This window comes from Panthera tigris, chromosome F2 (genome assembly GCF_018350195.1).
Source record: "Panthera tigris isolate Pti1 chromosome F2, P.tigris_Pti1_mat1.1, whole genome shotgun sequence".
Classification (NCBI taxonomy): Eukaryota; Metazoa; Chordata; class Mammalia; order Carnivora; family Felidae; genus Panthera; species Panthera tigris.
Genome location: NC_056676.1, coordinates 66,909,390 through 66,922,891, shown reverse-complemented (window position 1 = coordinate 66,922,891; position 13,502 = coordinate 66,909,390). Strand labels below are relative to the sequence as shown.

At 51.5% G+C, this 13,502-nt stretch overlaps 1 protein-coding gene across 9 annotated transcripts in view; it reads left to right on the top strand.

Annotated features, from left to right (window-relative positions):
• Positions 1 to 10,828, top strand: part of MTSS1 (MTSS I-BAR domain containing 1) — a 163,464-nt gene extending 152,636 nt beyond the window's left edge. For 2 of the 9 annotated variants that reach the window (XM_042973346.1, XM_042973344.1), the window contains 6 exons: positions 1,272 to 1,482; positions 5,259 to 5,378; positions 6,237 to 6,431; positions 7,717 to 7,890; positions 8,219 to 8,381; positions 9,799 to 10,828. In XM_042973346.1, coding sequence (XP_042829280.1) covers positions 1,272 to 1,482; positions 5,259 to 5,378; positions 6,237 to 6,431; positions 7,717 to 7,890; positions 8,219 to 8,381; positions 9,799 to 10,499 — 1,564 coding nt within the window. In that variant the 3' untranslated portion in view covers positions 10,500 to 10,828. The remainder of the gene's footprint in view (positions 1 to 1,271; positions 1,483 to 5,258; positions 5,379 to 6,236; positions 6,432 to 7,716; positions 7,891 to 8,218; positions 8,382 to 9,798) is intronic. The other 7 variants (XM_042973350.1, XM_042973349.1, XM_042973353.1 and 4 more) reach the window with 5 other exon arrangements.
• The last annotated feature ends 2,674 nt before the right edge of the window (positions 10,829 to 13,502 follow it).

Below are 13,502 nucleotides of genomic sequence, written 5' to 3'. Positions count from 1 at the left end.
CCCCAAATGCCCTCTTCTGGCTGATTGGTGGGGTGGGGGGGTGGGGTTGGGGGAAGCAAAAATTATGGTAATTATCCCCAGCGGCAGTGATTTCCTCTGGCACACTCCCCTCTATCTGTCGGAACATTCGTTGTCAAGTAATTCTAGCGTACAGCAGTCACGGTCCTGACTGCCTCATTAGCTGTCAGGGTCTGTGAAATCTGACAAGACTCTCTCGCCGGGAGCAGAAACCACACACTTGGTAATCCCAGGCTGGGCTGTTTATTCCGGCCCTTCCAGGGCTTCCCGTTGTCCGTTCTGCTTGTTTGGACCGTGGGGCTGTGTTCGGTTTTCTGGTTTTTGCACTCTGAGTTACTAGAGCGCATACTTGTTAGAACTGGAGACGCAGCGCAGACAGAACACCCAGAGGGTGTGTGATGCTTCTCAACATCCTGTTTACTGTTCACCTCGGAAACAAACAGCTCAGCCTCGGCTGCCTGTAGTTGTTGAAAGCCGCCTGCCTCTTGCCACGTGTGCTGTAACACCAGGCCCGCAGATACTCTCACAGAGAAATGTCTGTGATCAGGGAAAAGCCATTCATTCAAGCATCGACTCTGGTAAGAAGAGGTAAAACACGCTGACATGAACACACAGAGTTGATTTGCCCGTGTTCTTTATGACGGTCTTGAACCAGGCTCGTCGAGGATGAAGTCTCCTTGAGGGGCGCCGTGGCACCTGCACTCCCAAAGTGACGGTTGTCTGGGTGGACCTTGGTTTCCTGGACCCAGATGGTGCATCTAAGGGAGAGCCTTGAATACACTAACCAGATGATGCTGAAGCCTTAGTGGGTTTCGCGCCGTGCTCATGAGATTCTGCAAGCAGATGAGCAGATAAGATCAGCCCCGTCTCTTTTCCTGCCACAGATGTTAGGTCTCTAGCTTTGGTGGTAGATGACCTAGCTGAATTAATTGGGTAGCACTTGACTCTTCAGAATCCTGGCACCTGGTGCCAGGGACACCTCATCGTACCATCAGAGAAGTGAGTCTTGGCGGACCTGCTTTTTGACAACTCCCACTTTTCTCCCTGCTTGCTCACACGATAAAAACCTTTTGTGTACTAGCTTAATGACTTGGTGTTTTGGAAACACGTTCCACCGTTTGCCCAGCTCTCCGTGGTACCCAGCTGATTATATTATGTTCTCCCCCCTCCCCTGTTCCGTTGTCTTCTGTTTCCCCCCTTCCCCTATCCCTGCCCCTTAACCTCGCACGCCCGCGTTCCCTCCGCCCCCACAGCAGCCTGAACAGCGTCAACAGCAGTGACTCGCGCTCCAGCGGCTCTCACACTCACTCCCCCAGCTCACACTACCGCTACCGCGGCTCCAACCTGGCCCAGCAGGCGCCCGTCCGCCTGTCCAGCGTGTCCTCCCACGACTCAGGATTCATTTCGCAGGACGCCTTCCAGTCCAAGTCACCGTCCCCCATGCCGCCAGAGGCCCCCAACCAGGTAAGGGTGCCCTCGGCTCCAGAAGTGGCTGTGGTGCCTGGACCACCGTCACTGGCCGGATGCAAAGAAAGATGTCGGTTCAGGCAGACCCCTGTCCTCTCGACGCGAGAAACCTCTGGATTAATTTCTCATCTTTAGATGTGTCCTTTCCCCAAAGGGTGAGAACCATAAGTTGGGTTTGAAGCCTGTCTCCATGGTGGTGATGGTCAAGTCGCCACATTGGTTTGGGGAGTCCTCTCAGGTAAGTAGACGGACTCAAGGGAGTTTGGCCACCCTCCGGCATCCCTGTAAGTGCCCGGCTTCGCATGATGCTTAATTAACGGACGTGCGTGCGATGGTGGCACCTTCTCCGCCGGCACGTCTGCTTTTCTCTCTGAACGGCGGAGATTCTGTCCTTGAACGGTGCCTTGGAAACCTTCCCTGGCCCTCTCCGGTTCCTTTTAGCAATTGGTGTGAGGATGAGAATGAATCCTTAGAGCCCTTGCAGATAATTCCGTTGGCATTCTGCTCCTGGGAGAGGGGCCGGCGGGGAATCTTCCAGCCCCAGTTGGGTCAAGTGGCGCCAGACCTGGCCCAGCCCGTGGTTCCAGCTGGAGCAGGAGGCAGGGGCTGGACAGGGTATTGTGACGCCCTTCCCATGCTACCCTCTCCGTCCTCTTTCTCGGAGTGCCAGGGGTCTGGCTTCCTACTTAGTAATACGCAGCACAACAGCAGACGCCATCCGGGGTGCCCCACAGTGCCATCTGCTGGGAGCATGTGGCTCAGTGCCCGCTGTGTGTTCTGAGGCTGACCCAGCTTTGGCCCGAGATCCTTTGGACTTAGAAGGTCGCGTGCTTTTCTTGTATCCAGGTATCCAGTTTGCTTCACAGTCACTGACTACAGTGTCCCCGGCACCACCGCAGGACATGCTCCGTCTGCTATCTGTGCAGCATTGTTATCCCTGTTTTGCTGTGGAAACAGAGGCTCAGAGATGTGACTTACCCAAGCTGCACAATTATCTGACCTGCAGGTTGGGGACCTGGAACAAGGGTTTCTGGCAAGCAGTCCAGAGTCCTTTCTGTTCTGTCTCAGCCGTGAGGTGTCCCTGGGAGAGTGTTTTGGGGAACACTTCGTGTAGAGCAAGCAGCTGAAGTATTTGGGGAATTTAAGCCAGACGGTTCCTTGCCTGATGTGTCTGACGTTGGTGAACCCGGAGGTTCTCAGCTCAGTGGTCCCTCTGGCATTTTCCAGCTGTCCCAGGAGACTGTGGCCTCTCTCTGTCTTTGTGGGAGAGAGACTTCATTTCAAACAGAGACATTCCGGGCCAAGGGCCACGACTTTGAGTTCTAATGTGCTTGTCCTAGCTGGGGCGCTTTGGCTGGGTCCGAAAGGTGTCACCTGCCCGTCCCCCGCCATGCGGCAGAGCTAAACCATACCTGTGTGTCTTGAAAGCAGAGTGTGAATGGTTGAAAGGAAAACAGGAATTTGTGATTCTTCCAAGGCTATTCTAATGTGCAGCCTAATTCTGTGTGTGTTTTGAATCAACTGACAAATTAACATAGTATTGTGTGCTGACACTCCTTTCTAAAAAAAAAGAGAGGCCACGTGCTCCAGCCTCCCTGACAAAGACTGTGTGTGGATCAGGCTGAAGTGAGCGTTTCTGCCTCCAGTAATGTCGAGGGAAGCAGAAGTTGGCATGTGGGATTTACTTAAATCTGAAAGCTGGTGCCCAAGTTGCTTGGCTAGCAACTCTAGGGTACTCTAGGGTAGTTTTAATAGGCTCAGGGATGCTGCAAAATTTAAAACAGAATTCTATTTTTACAAAAAAAAAAAAAAAAAAAAGGCGTTACAGCTGCTTATAATTGTAAGGTAGAGGGGAAGTTAAGGAAATTGTACAAATCACATAGGCCAGAGGATCCAGTCTCCCAAAATGTTACCTTTATTTAGGATGAGGAAGGGCACACACATCTCTAAGGGGAAGGAGCCCTTCCTTTCTCTCCTCGGTCACGTGGGTCTCAACCAGTGCCAAGTGATGAAATGTGTTAAGAATTCTCCCATTTTCCTCCACTGTGCCCTTTTCAAATTTAACCTTAATCCGCTTGTGCCCAGGAGTGGGACTATGTCTGTTGTGAGGGTCTCGTCCTAGAGCTGTTCATTCCGTGGAGGCAAGAGGTTCTTTAGGAAAAATGAACAGAAGCCAAAAGAAATAGGAACCTGCAGTCCTGGAATGGCTTATTGGTTCTTTTTTTCAAGTTGAACATACTTGAATTAGAGGGACCAAAATGAACAGCCCTAGTAAATTATAGTGATAACTGGCCTCTCTGTACACTTTTTTAAGTGCTACATACATAGATGGACACATAGAAAATTTCATTTTCTCTTCCTCTGTTAGATATTAGTGATCCCTCTGCCCAAAATGAAAGAAATTGGAGTTTTAGATTAAGGTTGCGGTTCCTCAACTGAGAAGTGACAGAATCGTAACTTAAATACAAACCCTCAAACTTTGGCTCCGGAACCACCAACCAGACTCTGAGCTTGAGGAGCCATCGGGGCGTCCAGTGGGTAGCGTGTCCTTGCTTTGGTTCTGTGGGGCCCCATGCAGTGGAGTGTCTTCTCGGAGCCTTGCTGCTTGCAGGATGGAGAGCTATAGCTCTGTCCCTTTGCCGGAACCTTTCTTTCTTTGGCTGTGAAGGAGGTGGACACGGACATGACAGAAACGTGAACCTGGCCTCCTTGGCAGTGAATTCAGGAACACTTTGAGGAAGTAAGAGTAGACCCCGGTAGGGTTGGGCTTATTTAAACAAAAGGATGAGCCAGAGATTGGCGTTAGCAGCGAACAGAACTTAAATATCTGGGTGTGCCCGAAGCACTATCTTGGTGCTTATATTGGAAGTTTATATTGGAAGAGATGGTCTTCATCACTCATCCATTCGGTAGTTTTGAGCACCTGTCATGTGCCAGTTCAGGACTAGAAAGTTGAGACATAATGGTGAGCCCACGGGCATGGTCCCTGCCCGAGCCGAATGTCAGGAGACTGAGCTGGGGGCACGTACCCCGGCTGACACCAGGCGACTGGCAAGACTGGAGGTGAAATAAAGATCGGCACAAGGACATGTTGTCCCAAGTCAGACCTCCTTTCTGTAATGCCCCAGATCTCTCCAGATGCTCCGTCCCTCCCTAGATGGCCCCTGGAAACATTGCACTGATCTCAAGGCCTCACTGGCCAAACCTCAAAATCATTTCCCAGGCAGAGAAACCTAAAAACCTGCCCTGTGAAGATGCAGCTTCATGGCTGGAAACCACCCTGCATGGGTGCAGAGGCTGCATGTGACACAGGGAGAGGCTGGGGACTGGAGGGGTATGGAGCAGAAGCCCAAGCTGGGTGGTGGTGGTGGAGGGGGTCAGTCCTCAGGCACTAAGTACGCCTGTGCACCTGAGAGATAGCAAAGGCAGGCCTCCCCTGGGACCTCGACTTGTGGCATGAGAAGAAACGCCCAAAGGAACACGGGGAGTCTCACTGACCAGTGCCAGGCACACACTAGACACACACACACATCAGGGTCCTGAGGGGCTGACCATCTGGCAGGTGTCTCATGCTGCTTTTCGAGGGCTTGAAAGCCTCTGTGTGGGTGCAGCTTTGGCAAAGGGGAAAAAATAACCCTAACCCTCTGCTTCTCTCATCCTTCCCTCTTCTGTGTATATGTCTGTCTCTCTCTCTGTGCGTGCACTTCCCCACCCCATCTTCTTGTTTTGATTTCCTGTTACTTTTGGTGGCATGTGGTCCCTCCCTGCTGCAGAACTCGTCCAGCTCGGCCTCCTCTGAAGCCTCCGAAACCTGCCAGTCCGTGAGCGAGTGCAGCTCGCCCACCTCAGTCAGCTCAGGCTCCACCATGGGCGCCTGGGCGTCCACAGAGAAGGTGACCGGCTGGGCCCCGGCCACCGTGGCCAACCCCTCCTCCCCTGCCCCCCACCTACCGTCACTGTCACCACCAGGACCTTGAAACTCAAAATCTACAAAATGCATCCCAGGAGCAGTCCCTTTTGGGGCCAGAGAGAGGGACAAGGCTGAGGGCTTTTTCTTGAAAGGGTGCCTGGCTCCTGGGCAATGACCTTGCAGTGTCCTGAGGGAGAGGAAGGGGTATGGGGAGCTCGGAGGTGGAAGGCTCCTTCTCAGAAGTGTCGTGCGCTCATCTGTCCCCCCTCCCCCTCCCAAGTACCCCACCCACCGTGGCCTCCTTGTTGCGGTACCATCGGAGGAGGACATCTCACTGCATCAGAGGCTGTGCGCTTTTCTGCGTTTTAGTTCGCCAACCCCTCCTCCCCCTTCACCCCGATTTGGATTCTGCTCCTGAACAGTGTGATGATTTCAGAAACCCAGAATGAACAGTTTTCAGTTGTTGCTTGGGAATGTTTTAAATTTGCATAATGAGATGAACAAATTATTATCACCGTGAAATTAAGCTCCATTGGTTATAAATCATCCAAAACCATTGAGAACGCCAAAAAGTTAAGGACACCGATCAATTTCCACACTACTCTAAAATGTAGATAAATTATTTGCTTGACTGAACACTTCTTGCCGTCCAGTATGTGTTCTTTGCCCCGTGGCCCTTCCTCTGGCACCACGGATCATCCAGGAGCGGCTTGTTTTATTTATAAATACTCAGGTCTCCCTCCTCCCTTGAATGTCAATGCCATCTTGTACCTCCACACTCATCCTGTTATATTAATTTTATTTTCCTTCCCCCCCCCTTTTTTGTTTGTTTTGTTTCCAGTTGTCTAACGGGTTTTCTCACTGTAGTTTGCCAAGTGAGTCCCATGTGGGGCCCGTGGGGGCAAGCCTTTCCCCTCATTGCCTGCCTGCCTCCCGCCTGCTCCCTCGGGTCACCTCTGTCCACCTTCCAGACTACGCTCATTATTACACCATTGGGCCCGGCATGTTCCCGTCATCTCAGATCCCTAGCTGGAAGGTTTGTGTCTCTCCTCCCTCCTCTCTTTCCCTCCTCCCCCTTCATGGCTCTGTGCTCCCCCCTCTTCTGTCCCACGGTCCTCATCCTGACCCCCCCCCCTTGCCCCTTCCTTCCACACTCTGCCTTCCTCCCCATATAACACCTCTCCCTAAGAAAATTCCCACTGGGAAGAACCAAAAAGCAGCAGGCAGATCTGAGATAGAAATGTCCACGTGGAGCGGAGCTGGGCGAGGCTCCCTTTCAGAAACATTCATTCGGCCCGGTTAGAGGTGGTTAGACGGTGATGCCAGACATGGCCTTGCAGGGCCGGCAGGCAGTTCTACACTGTTGGGGCCACCGCAGGGTGTCACTGTTACCAGGGGCTGGGAGGGACTGCCCTTCTCCACCATGTGCCTCAGACTTGTCCCTGGAGTCCCTTATTGGGCCATGGTAACGGAACCATAATCCAAACTATGTTTTTGGCTTATCATCATGTTTTATCTTCAGTGTGAATGCAGACTTTATTTTTAGTCTCATTTGTTTTATATTAAAACATGTTTGCTTTAATATAAAAGCAAAGTTTTAAAATTATTTCCTAGCGAGTCCAATTGATGCCAGGAGGATATCCTACAAGGAGGTGCCCCGAATTTGAATCGCAGGTTAGCCTAGGCTGTGGCATCTAGAGCAGGTCTTGGCTTAACCCCTCACAGGTAGTGTGGTCCCCTCAGGCTCCTCAGGGTCTTCCTGCTGACCCCAGAGGCCTGCCTTTCCTATGTGAGGGCCTCAGAGGGCACATCCTGCGGGCCCTTGGTGGGGGGTCCAGTATCCAGGAAGTGGAGGTTCAGCTTCCGAGCGAGGCTGAATTCCTTTAGTGCCTCCTGGTGGCCACTTCACTCAAGTGAAGACATTTGGGCTGCTGGGGGAGAGAGGGTTCCTTCAGACATCAGAAGTGGGGGGCGCTGTCCCTGGGTTGGGTCTCCACTGGCTGGTGCCTTCGGACACCTTAGACAGTTGGTCAGCCGTTAGGTGGCTGAGTCTCCCACAGGTACCCACCTGCCTGGTTGTTGAGGGCTTTTCATCTTTGGGCAGATATGAGGAAAGGGGAGGCACCCGGGGGGCCCCCAAAGGATTTTCCACTGCCTTCTTTTCGAGCCGGCTGAGGACATAGAAGGGCCTGCTGGCCTGTCCTAGCCTGAGCTGCCCCTACCGGGGCCAGCTGCCGTCTGCGGGCAGCTGTCCGGAGGGTTCTGCGGCCCTCCACGTGGAGGCCGAGGCCCTGGTGCTTGACCACACTTGTTCTACTTAGGACTGGGCCAAGCCAGGACCTTATGATCAGCCCCTGGTGAACACCCTACAGCGCCGCAAGGAGAAGCGGGAGCCGGACCCCAATGGAGGAGGATCCACTGCTGTGGGTGGTGCGCCTGCAGCTGCCGAGGAAGCTCAGAGACCACGGAGCATGACCGTGTCAGCTGCCACCAGGGTGACGCTTTTATTCTCTGCCCTCTAGACCTGGCCAGCAGCAGGGGGCCGAGTCAGCCTTGCAGCTGGAAGGACCTGAGCCCTGTTCCCCCCGCCCCAACCCCGAACTTCCTGCACCCCCGGGGAAAAGCCTTGTATTGACATCAGACCGGTAGAACTTTCTAGAGCCCGGGTAGGACCCGTAGATGGGTGATGTTCGCGGGAGCAGAATAGGAGCACTACGGAGGCTCCCACTTGCAGGAGTATGCGGAAAGGCTCTGGGGACACCGGACAGGGGATTCACGGCCCCTGTGGCTTGTCTGTGTCTCTCTCGTTCCTCCCGCGTGCAGCCTGGTGAGGAGATGGAGGCTTGCGAGGAACTGGCGCTGGCCCTGTCGCGGGGCCTCCAGCTGGACACGCAGAGGAGCAGCCGGGACTCGCTCCAGTGCTCCAGCGGCTACAGCACGCAGACGACCACCCCATGCTGCTCTGAGGACACCATCCCCTCCCAAGGTACGAGGCGGTCCGGGGCTTCCTGAGCATTGGCAGGTGAGGAGAAGGGGTGCCCTCCCTGCCGGGACGAGGCAGAAGAAGGAGCACAGCGTCAGCCCTGGCCAGCAGACCCGCTTCAGAGCCACTGTCATCCTCTGGGCATGCTCGGGAGAGCTGGCCTGTAGTGAGCGGGTAGCTGCCACGTCCGGTGACCGGACTTTTGCAGCTTCTCCCGTGTCTCACCATCCGGGTGCAGGATAGCTCCCAGGGTGAACTCAGATGCCGCGAATGACAATCAGGTCATTTGTGTCGCAGCACTTGGTGCTAAGCGCTCTCTTTTCCCATTTAAGCTTATGGTGGTACGGATTCTCGCCCTCGTTTTACGCATCGGACAGCGAGGCTCAGTACCTCGCCCAAACAATTAATGAGCAGCCCTGGGCTTGAACCTCAGTTCTGAAGGCCCGAGTTCTTCACCTATTCCAGCCAACTCTTCTACTAACCCCGCCCCCCTCACCACAGCACACGCAGGCCAGCAAGATGGTGGCCGGGGCTAGGGCGCAGCTGGGGGAGTTGAGCAAACGTATTTGCGGTCCACTGGCCAGAACTTCTAGGACTAAGTGGGTCTCAGCGAAAGGCCGTTTTGCTGTCCAGGAGACATCGGGCAATGTCCGGAGACATTTTTGGTTGTCACCCATGGAGGGGGTGCTGCTGACATCTAGTAGATGGTCAGGGATGCCGCTAAACGTCGTGTAATGCACAGCACGGCCCCCTGTCCCCGCAACAAACCTTTCGCCTGGCCCCAGATGCCGGGGGGGCTGCTGTTCAGAAACCCGCTCAAAGACGTTCACTCTGTGTGCTTCTGCCTCCCGTGTGACCCCAGTGTTGAGAGCACATACACACACCTCGTGGACGGAGCCTGTCTTTGTACCTGTTTTTAGGGGCTCGTTGCCAGTAGCTCCGTTCTTTTTCCAGCCTTCGCCTGGCGAGTCCCTTATGAGAGAGTAAGGCCTGCGATCGTCTGTCTAAGGGTTGTTTCTCTTGTCAAATTCCGGGCTGGAGGGTCTGTGGAGTTTCTTTCCTCTTCCCGCTCACCTCCTTTATTCCTCCCAGAGCAGCTGGGTGGGTAGCTCTGATGTAGCCCGGCCTTCGGGCATGCTTCACCGCTCAACAGGATCACGTGTGTGCCTGTGACGTCCAGCCCCGTTCTAGGGCCCAGGATTACATCGGGAGCAGGACGAAGATCCCTGCCTGGTGGCGGGGTTGGGGGGCAGTTCTCAGACGTTGGGGGCCTCTAAGGACGGTGTGGAGACTGGGGGAGGTGCTTGGGATGAGGCTGTGGGTAAAGCACCTGGCCTCTCGTGCCTTTTGTCCTCTAGCACAAAAGAATCAAAAAACAAAGCTGCTGCCTTGGAGATTCCTAATCAAATCTTATCATCAGTTTCAGATTATGATTATTTCTCTGTAAGCGGTGACCAGGAGGCAGACCAGCAGGAGTTTGACAAATCATCCACCATTCCGAGAAACAGTGACATCAGCCAGTCTTACCGACGGATGTTCCAAGCCAAGCGCCCGGCCTCGACTGCTGGCCTCCCCACCACCCTCGGACCTGCTATGGTCACCCCAGGGGTTGCAACCATCCGACGGACCCCCTCCACCAAGCCTTCTGTCCGCCGGGGGACCATCGGAGCCGGTCCCATCCCCATCAAGACACCCGTGATCCCTGTCAAGACCCCAACCGTCCCAGACCTCCCCGGGGTGCTGCCGGCACCTCCGGATGGGCCAGAGGAGAGGGGTGAGCACAGCCCCGAGTCGCCCTCTGTGGGTGAGGGCCCCCAGGGTGTCACCAGCATGCCCTCCTCAATGTGGAGTGGCCAAGCCTCCGTCAACCCTCCTCTTCCAGGCCCGAAGCCCAGTATCCCCGAGGAGCACAGACAGGCGATTCCAGAAAGCGAGGCCGAAGACCAGGAAAGGGATCCCTCAAGTGCCACTGCTTCCCCAGGCCAGATTCCAGAGAGTGACGCTGCAGACCCGAGCCCGAGAGATACTCCGCAAGGGGAAGACATGCTGAACGCCATCCGGAGGGGCGTGAAACTGAAGAAGACCACCACAAACGACCGCTCAGCCCCTCGCTTCTCGTAGGCTCGCTTAGGCTCCCAAGAAATGCTGCCAGTGGGGAAGGAACTGTTTAATTCATAAAACCTAATTTGTCTCGATCCATTCCAATCTGTAATCAAACAAAAGATTTTGTAGGCAACTCAGAATACAGCTCTTTTGAAAGTACTCGACACCTTTAGCTAAGAATTAAAAGCAACATACGTAACTGACATAACTTTGATCTTTTAATTTGTAAATATTGACAGTTTTCTTTCTGCACATTTTAATCTTAGTTTCCCTTTTGATTTTTCTGAAGGTGCCAAATTCCATTTAACTTTTTTACAAGTCTTTGTAAAATTTTAAATGCATAATGGGGGGGGGGGTGGTCGGGGCAGGGGAACCACGAAGTAGTTAATTTCAGAAAAAAGGATAACTATACTTCGCTTTTTCTTTTCTCTCTTTTCTTTTTCCTGCAAGCTTTTGTAGATGCATTGTTAGTAGTCTGGCTTAGAAGCAAATTCAAGTTATTTTAATGTACAAACAAAATGGATAAAGGGGTAAAATCTTCACTTAAATGTAGTATGTTCTGGCTGAGAAAAGCAGGAGTAACAATTGCTGAGCAATATTCAGAGCGAAGTGAATCTGGAAATGGTAGACTCTGTTGGGATTGGGGGGAGGGCCGTGGGAGGGGCACACTGTCAACATAGCCGATCCTGTTAACATTTAAGAGTAGCCTTGTAGGTTGAATTTCTAGTATCTTCATGGTAAATGCATCCGAACAAGCCATACTGGATTGCAGTGTCTGTTTCTGTAGGGTGTTTAAGGACTTCCTTTCTCCCACGATTCCTCTTGACTGCACAGCACCCACCTCCAATCCCGTGCATGCTGCTGCCGCCGGTTAGACCTAGAACCCCCCACTTCAGTTACTCGTCTCTTGTACCCACTTTCATGGGATCCAAATACGTCCAAAAAGGGTAAGGCAGTTTTAAAAATGTGAAGAACATTTTAAAATGATGAGAGCAGGGAATTCTTAGATATAGCAAATAAATGCCTTTTACTTAACTGTGCCCAGCAGGCTGGGCGCGTTGAAAAGCCCAAATATTTTGAAAAAACTCGAGCGGATTTAACAAGGGTAACCAGCTTGGAATCTAGCAACTTGCCAATGTGTTTACCAATCTGGGGGCTTGTTTTTCTTATCTTCTTTTCAACAAATGGCAGTGAATTGGCATCATACCGAACATTGAAGAGAGGAGGATTTATTTATTGTCACTGGGAATCTGGCCACTATACTTACTGTCCCTTTTTTTGTATTCTAGGTAATGTTTTTGGAATGGATTTGTCTTTTCTTACTTTAAGTGAAAGTTCGATTTGTTCTAATGCCCATTCCCTAAAGCCAACAGAGATTTGTAGGTTTAAGAGGGATCTTGTTTGGAGAAGACAGCCGGGTTTGAAAAAACCAAGCAGGTCCCTTAAGCAATTGGGGTCCGTTCCTCTGAACGAATAGGAGCTTGGTGGGTCCCCCAGACCCTGCAGGTTTCTGTTGGCTCTAATCTTCAATTACATAATCTTATGCTTTAATACATAAGTGCATTGGATGTGAGAGTAACGTACCTGTATAGTCACTGTTCTGTATATTAACACTTAACACTGCTGTGATTGCTCAAGGGCATTTTATGTTACGGCTTTAAAGCAAAGGCATGATTATTAGAAACTATTTAAGCTTTTTTTTCTTTGAAAAACAAGCTCCTTCTACAGAATATAAGCAACAGTAGTGCCTGTGGTTTAGCCCACCAATCTTGATGACTAAAAGTAGCTGATGCATTGTGCATATGATGCTTGAGATGGTTTTTGCAAAAGCAGAAATCACTGCAAGGTAATTACAATAGATAAAAGTGGTATTTTAAACCTTCGAAATAAATGGATGGGACTGTACCTTGGTACAGCTTTTCACGTGTTTAGTTTTTAAACGTTAGTATAATCTGAATAAATTTAATATAAAATGTTGCCAAATTCAATGTAGAAAGAATGTGACAAAACACCTTGGGTAGTTCTGTTTGTGTTTTTGCATATTGTAAAAGCAGTGTCACAGCTAAAAATAAAGAAATCGTTTCTCAAGGTAAATTATTGTGGTTTAGTTGCTAGTTTGTACTGAGAGTTGACCTCTCCCTGTGCAGTTTTTTGTTCTAAACTTGTATAAATAACAATTGTGTAATGTGTCTCCCTTCTACCTTGTAACAATTGCTTCAGCCTACATTATAAATAAAGAACCACTAGAAAACAAAAAACGGTATTTCAAGACTTATTAAAACTCAGTTGCAAGTCTTAGCTGTTAGAAGACACCCGGAGACTCCGGTTGGGCTTACTCAGAACACCCACAGAACGTTCTTTTTGTGATGGCCGTGAACCCCTGAGAACACGAGTTGCCTCAATCGATGAACTATTTGAACACCGTTCTAATGAGCTATCACAAACTAAAAGCAGGTGGGTTGGCTGATGATGGTAAAAATGGCTCTAGCTTTTAGAGAAGCTTCTTCCAACATATGAAGAGTGCTGCTGTCCCCTTCCCTGTGACAATCCAGGCCACAGGAGAGGAAGCAAGGCTGGAACACTGCCTCCAAAATAGGTGTCACAGTTTCAGATTGGACCCTTTCACTGCAACCCCCAAACCTCCAATCCTGCGTGAACCCCACAAACTCCATCATACTTATTTGAGTGTGTGCTGCTTCGAGGTTTTCTTTTAACCACCTAAAATCTCATTCGTGGCACCTTTAGAAAACCAAAAATGGTATCTCAAGTTCTCAATCCTCACACCCCTTCCCTAGACTTCGTATTGCAGCCCCTGAGCCTTCAACTGGAGTCTGTAACTCATCTTCAGAGTAACTCCTGTATCTGGTTCTGTGCAGCTGTCCCTGATGATACGCGCTATCGACAGGACTCCCCGGGGCAGAGGACACTTGACCACACTCCGCATACTTCTGGCACAGGTGGTAGGAGACGACAGCGGCACAGCCACTTGGTGTCACGTTAACGCGCAGAGGAACACATCGG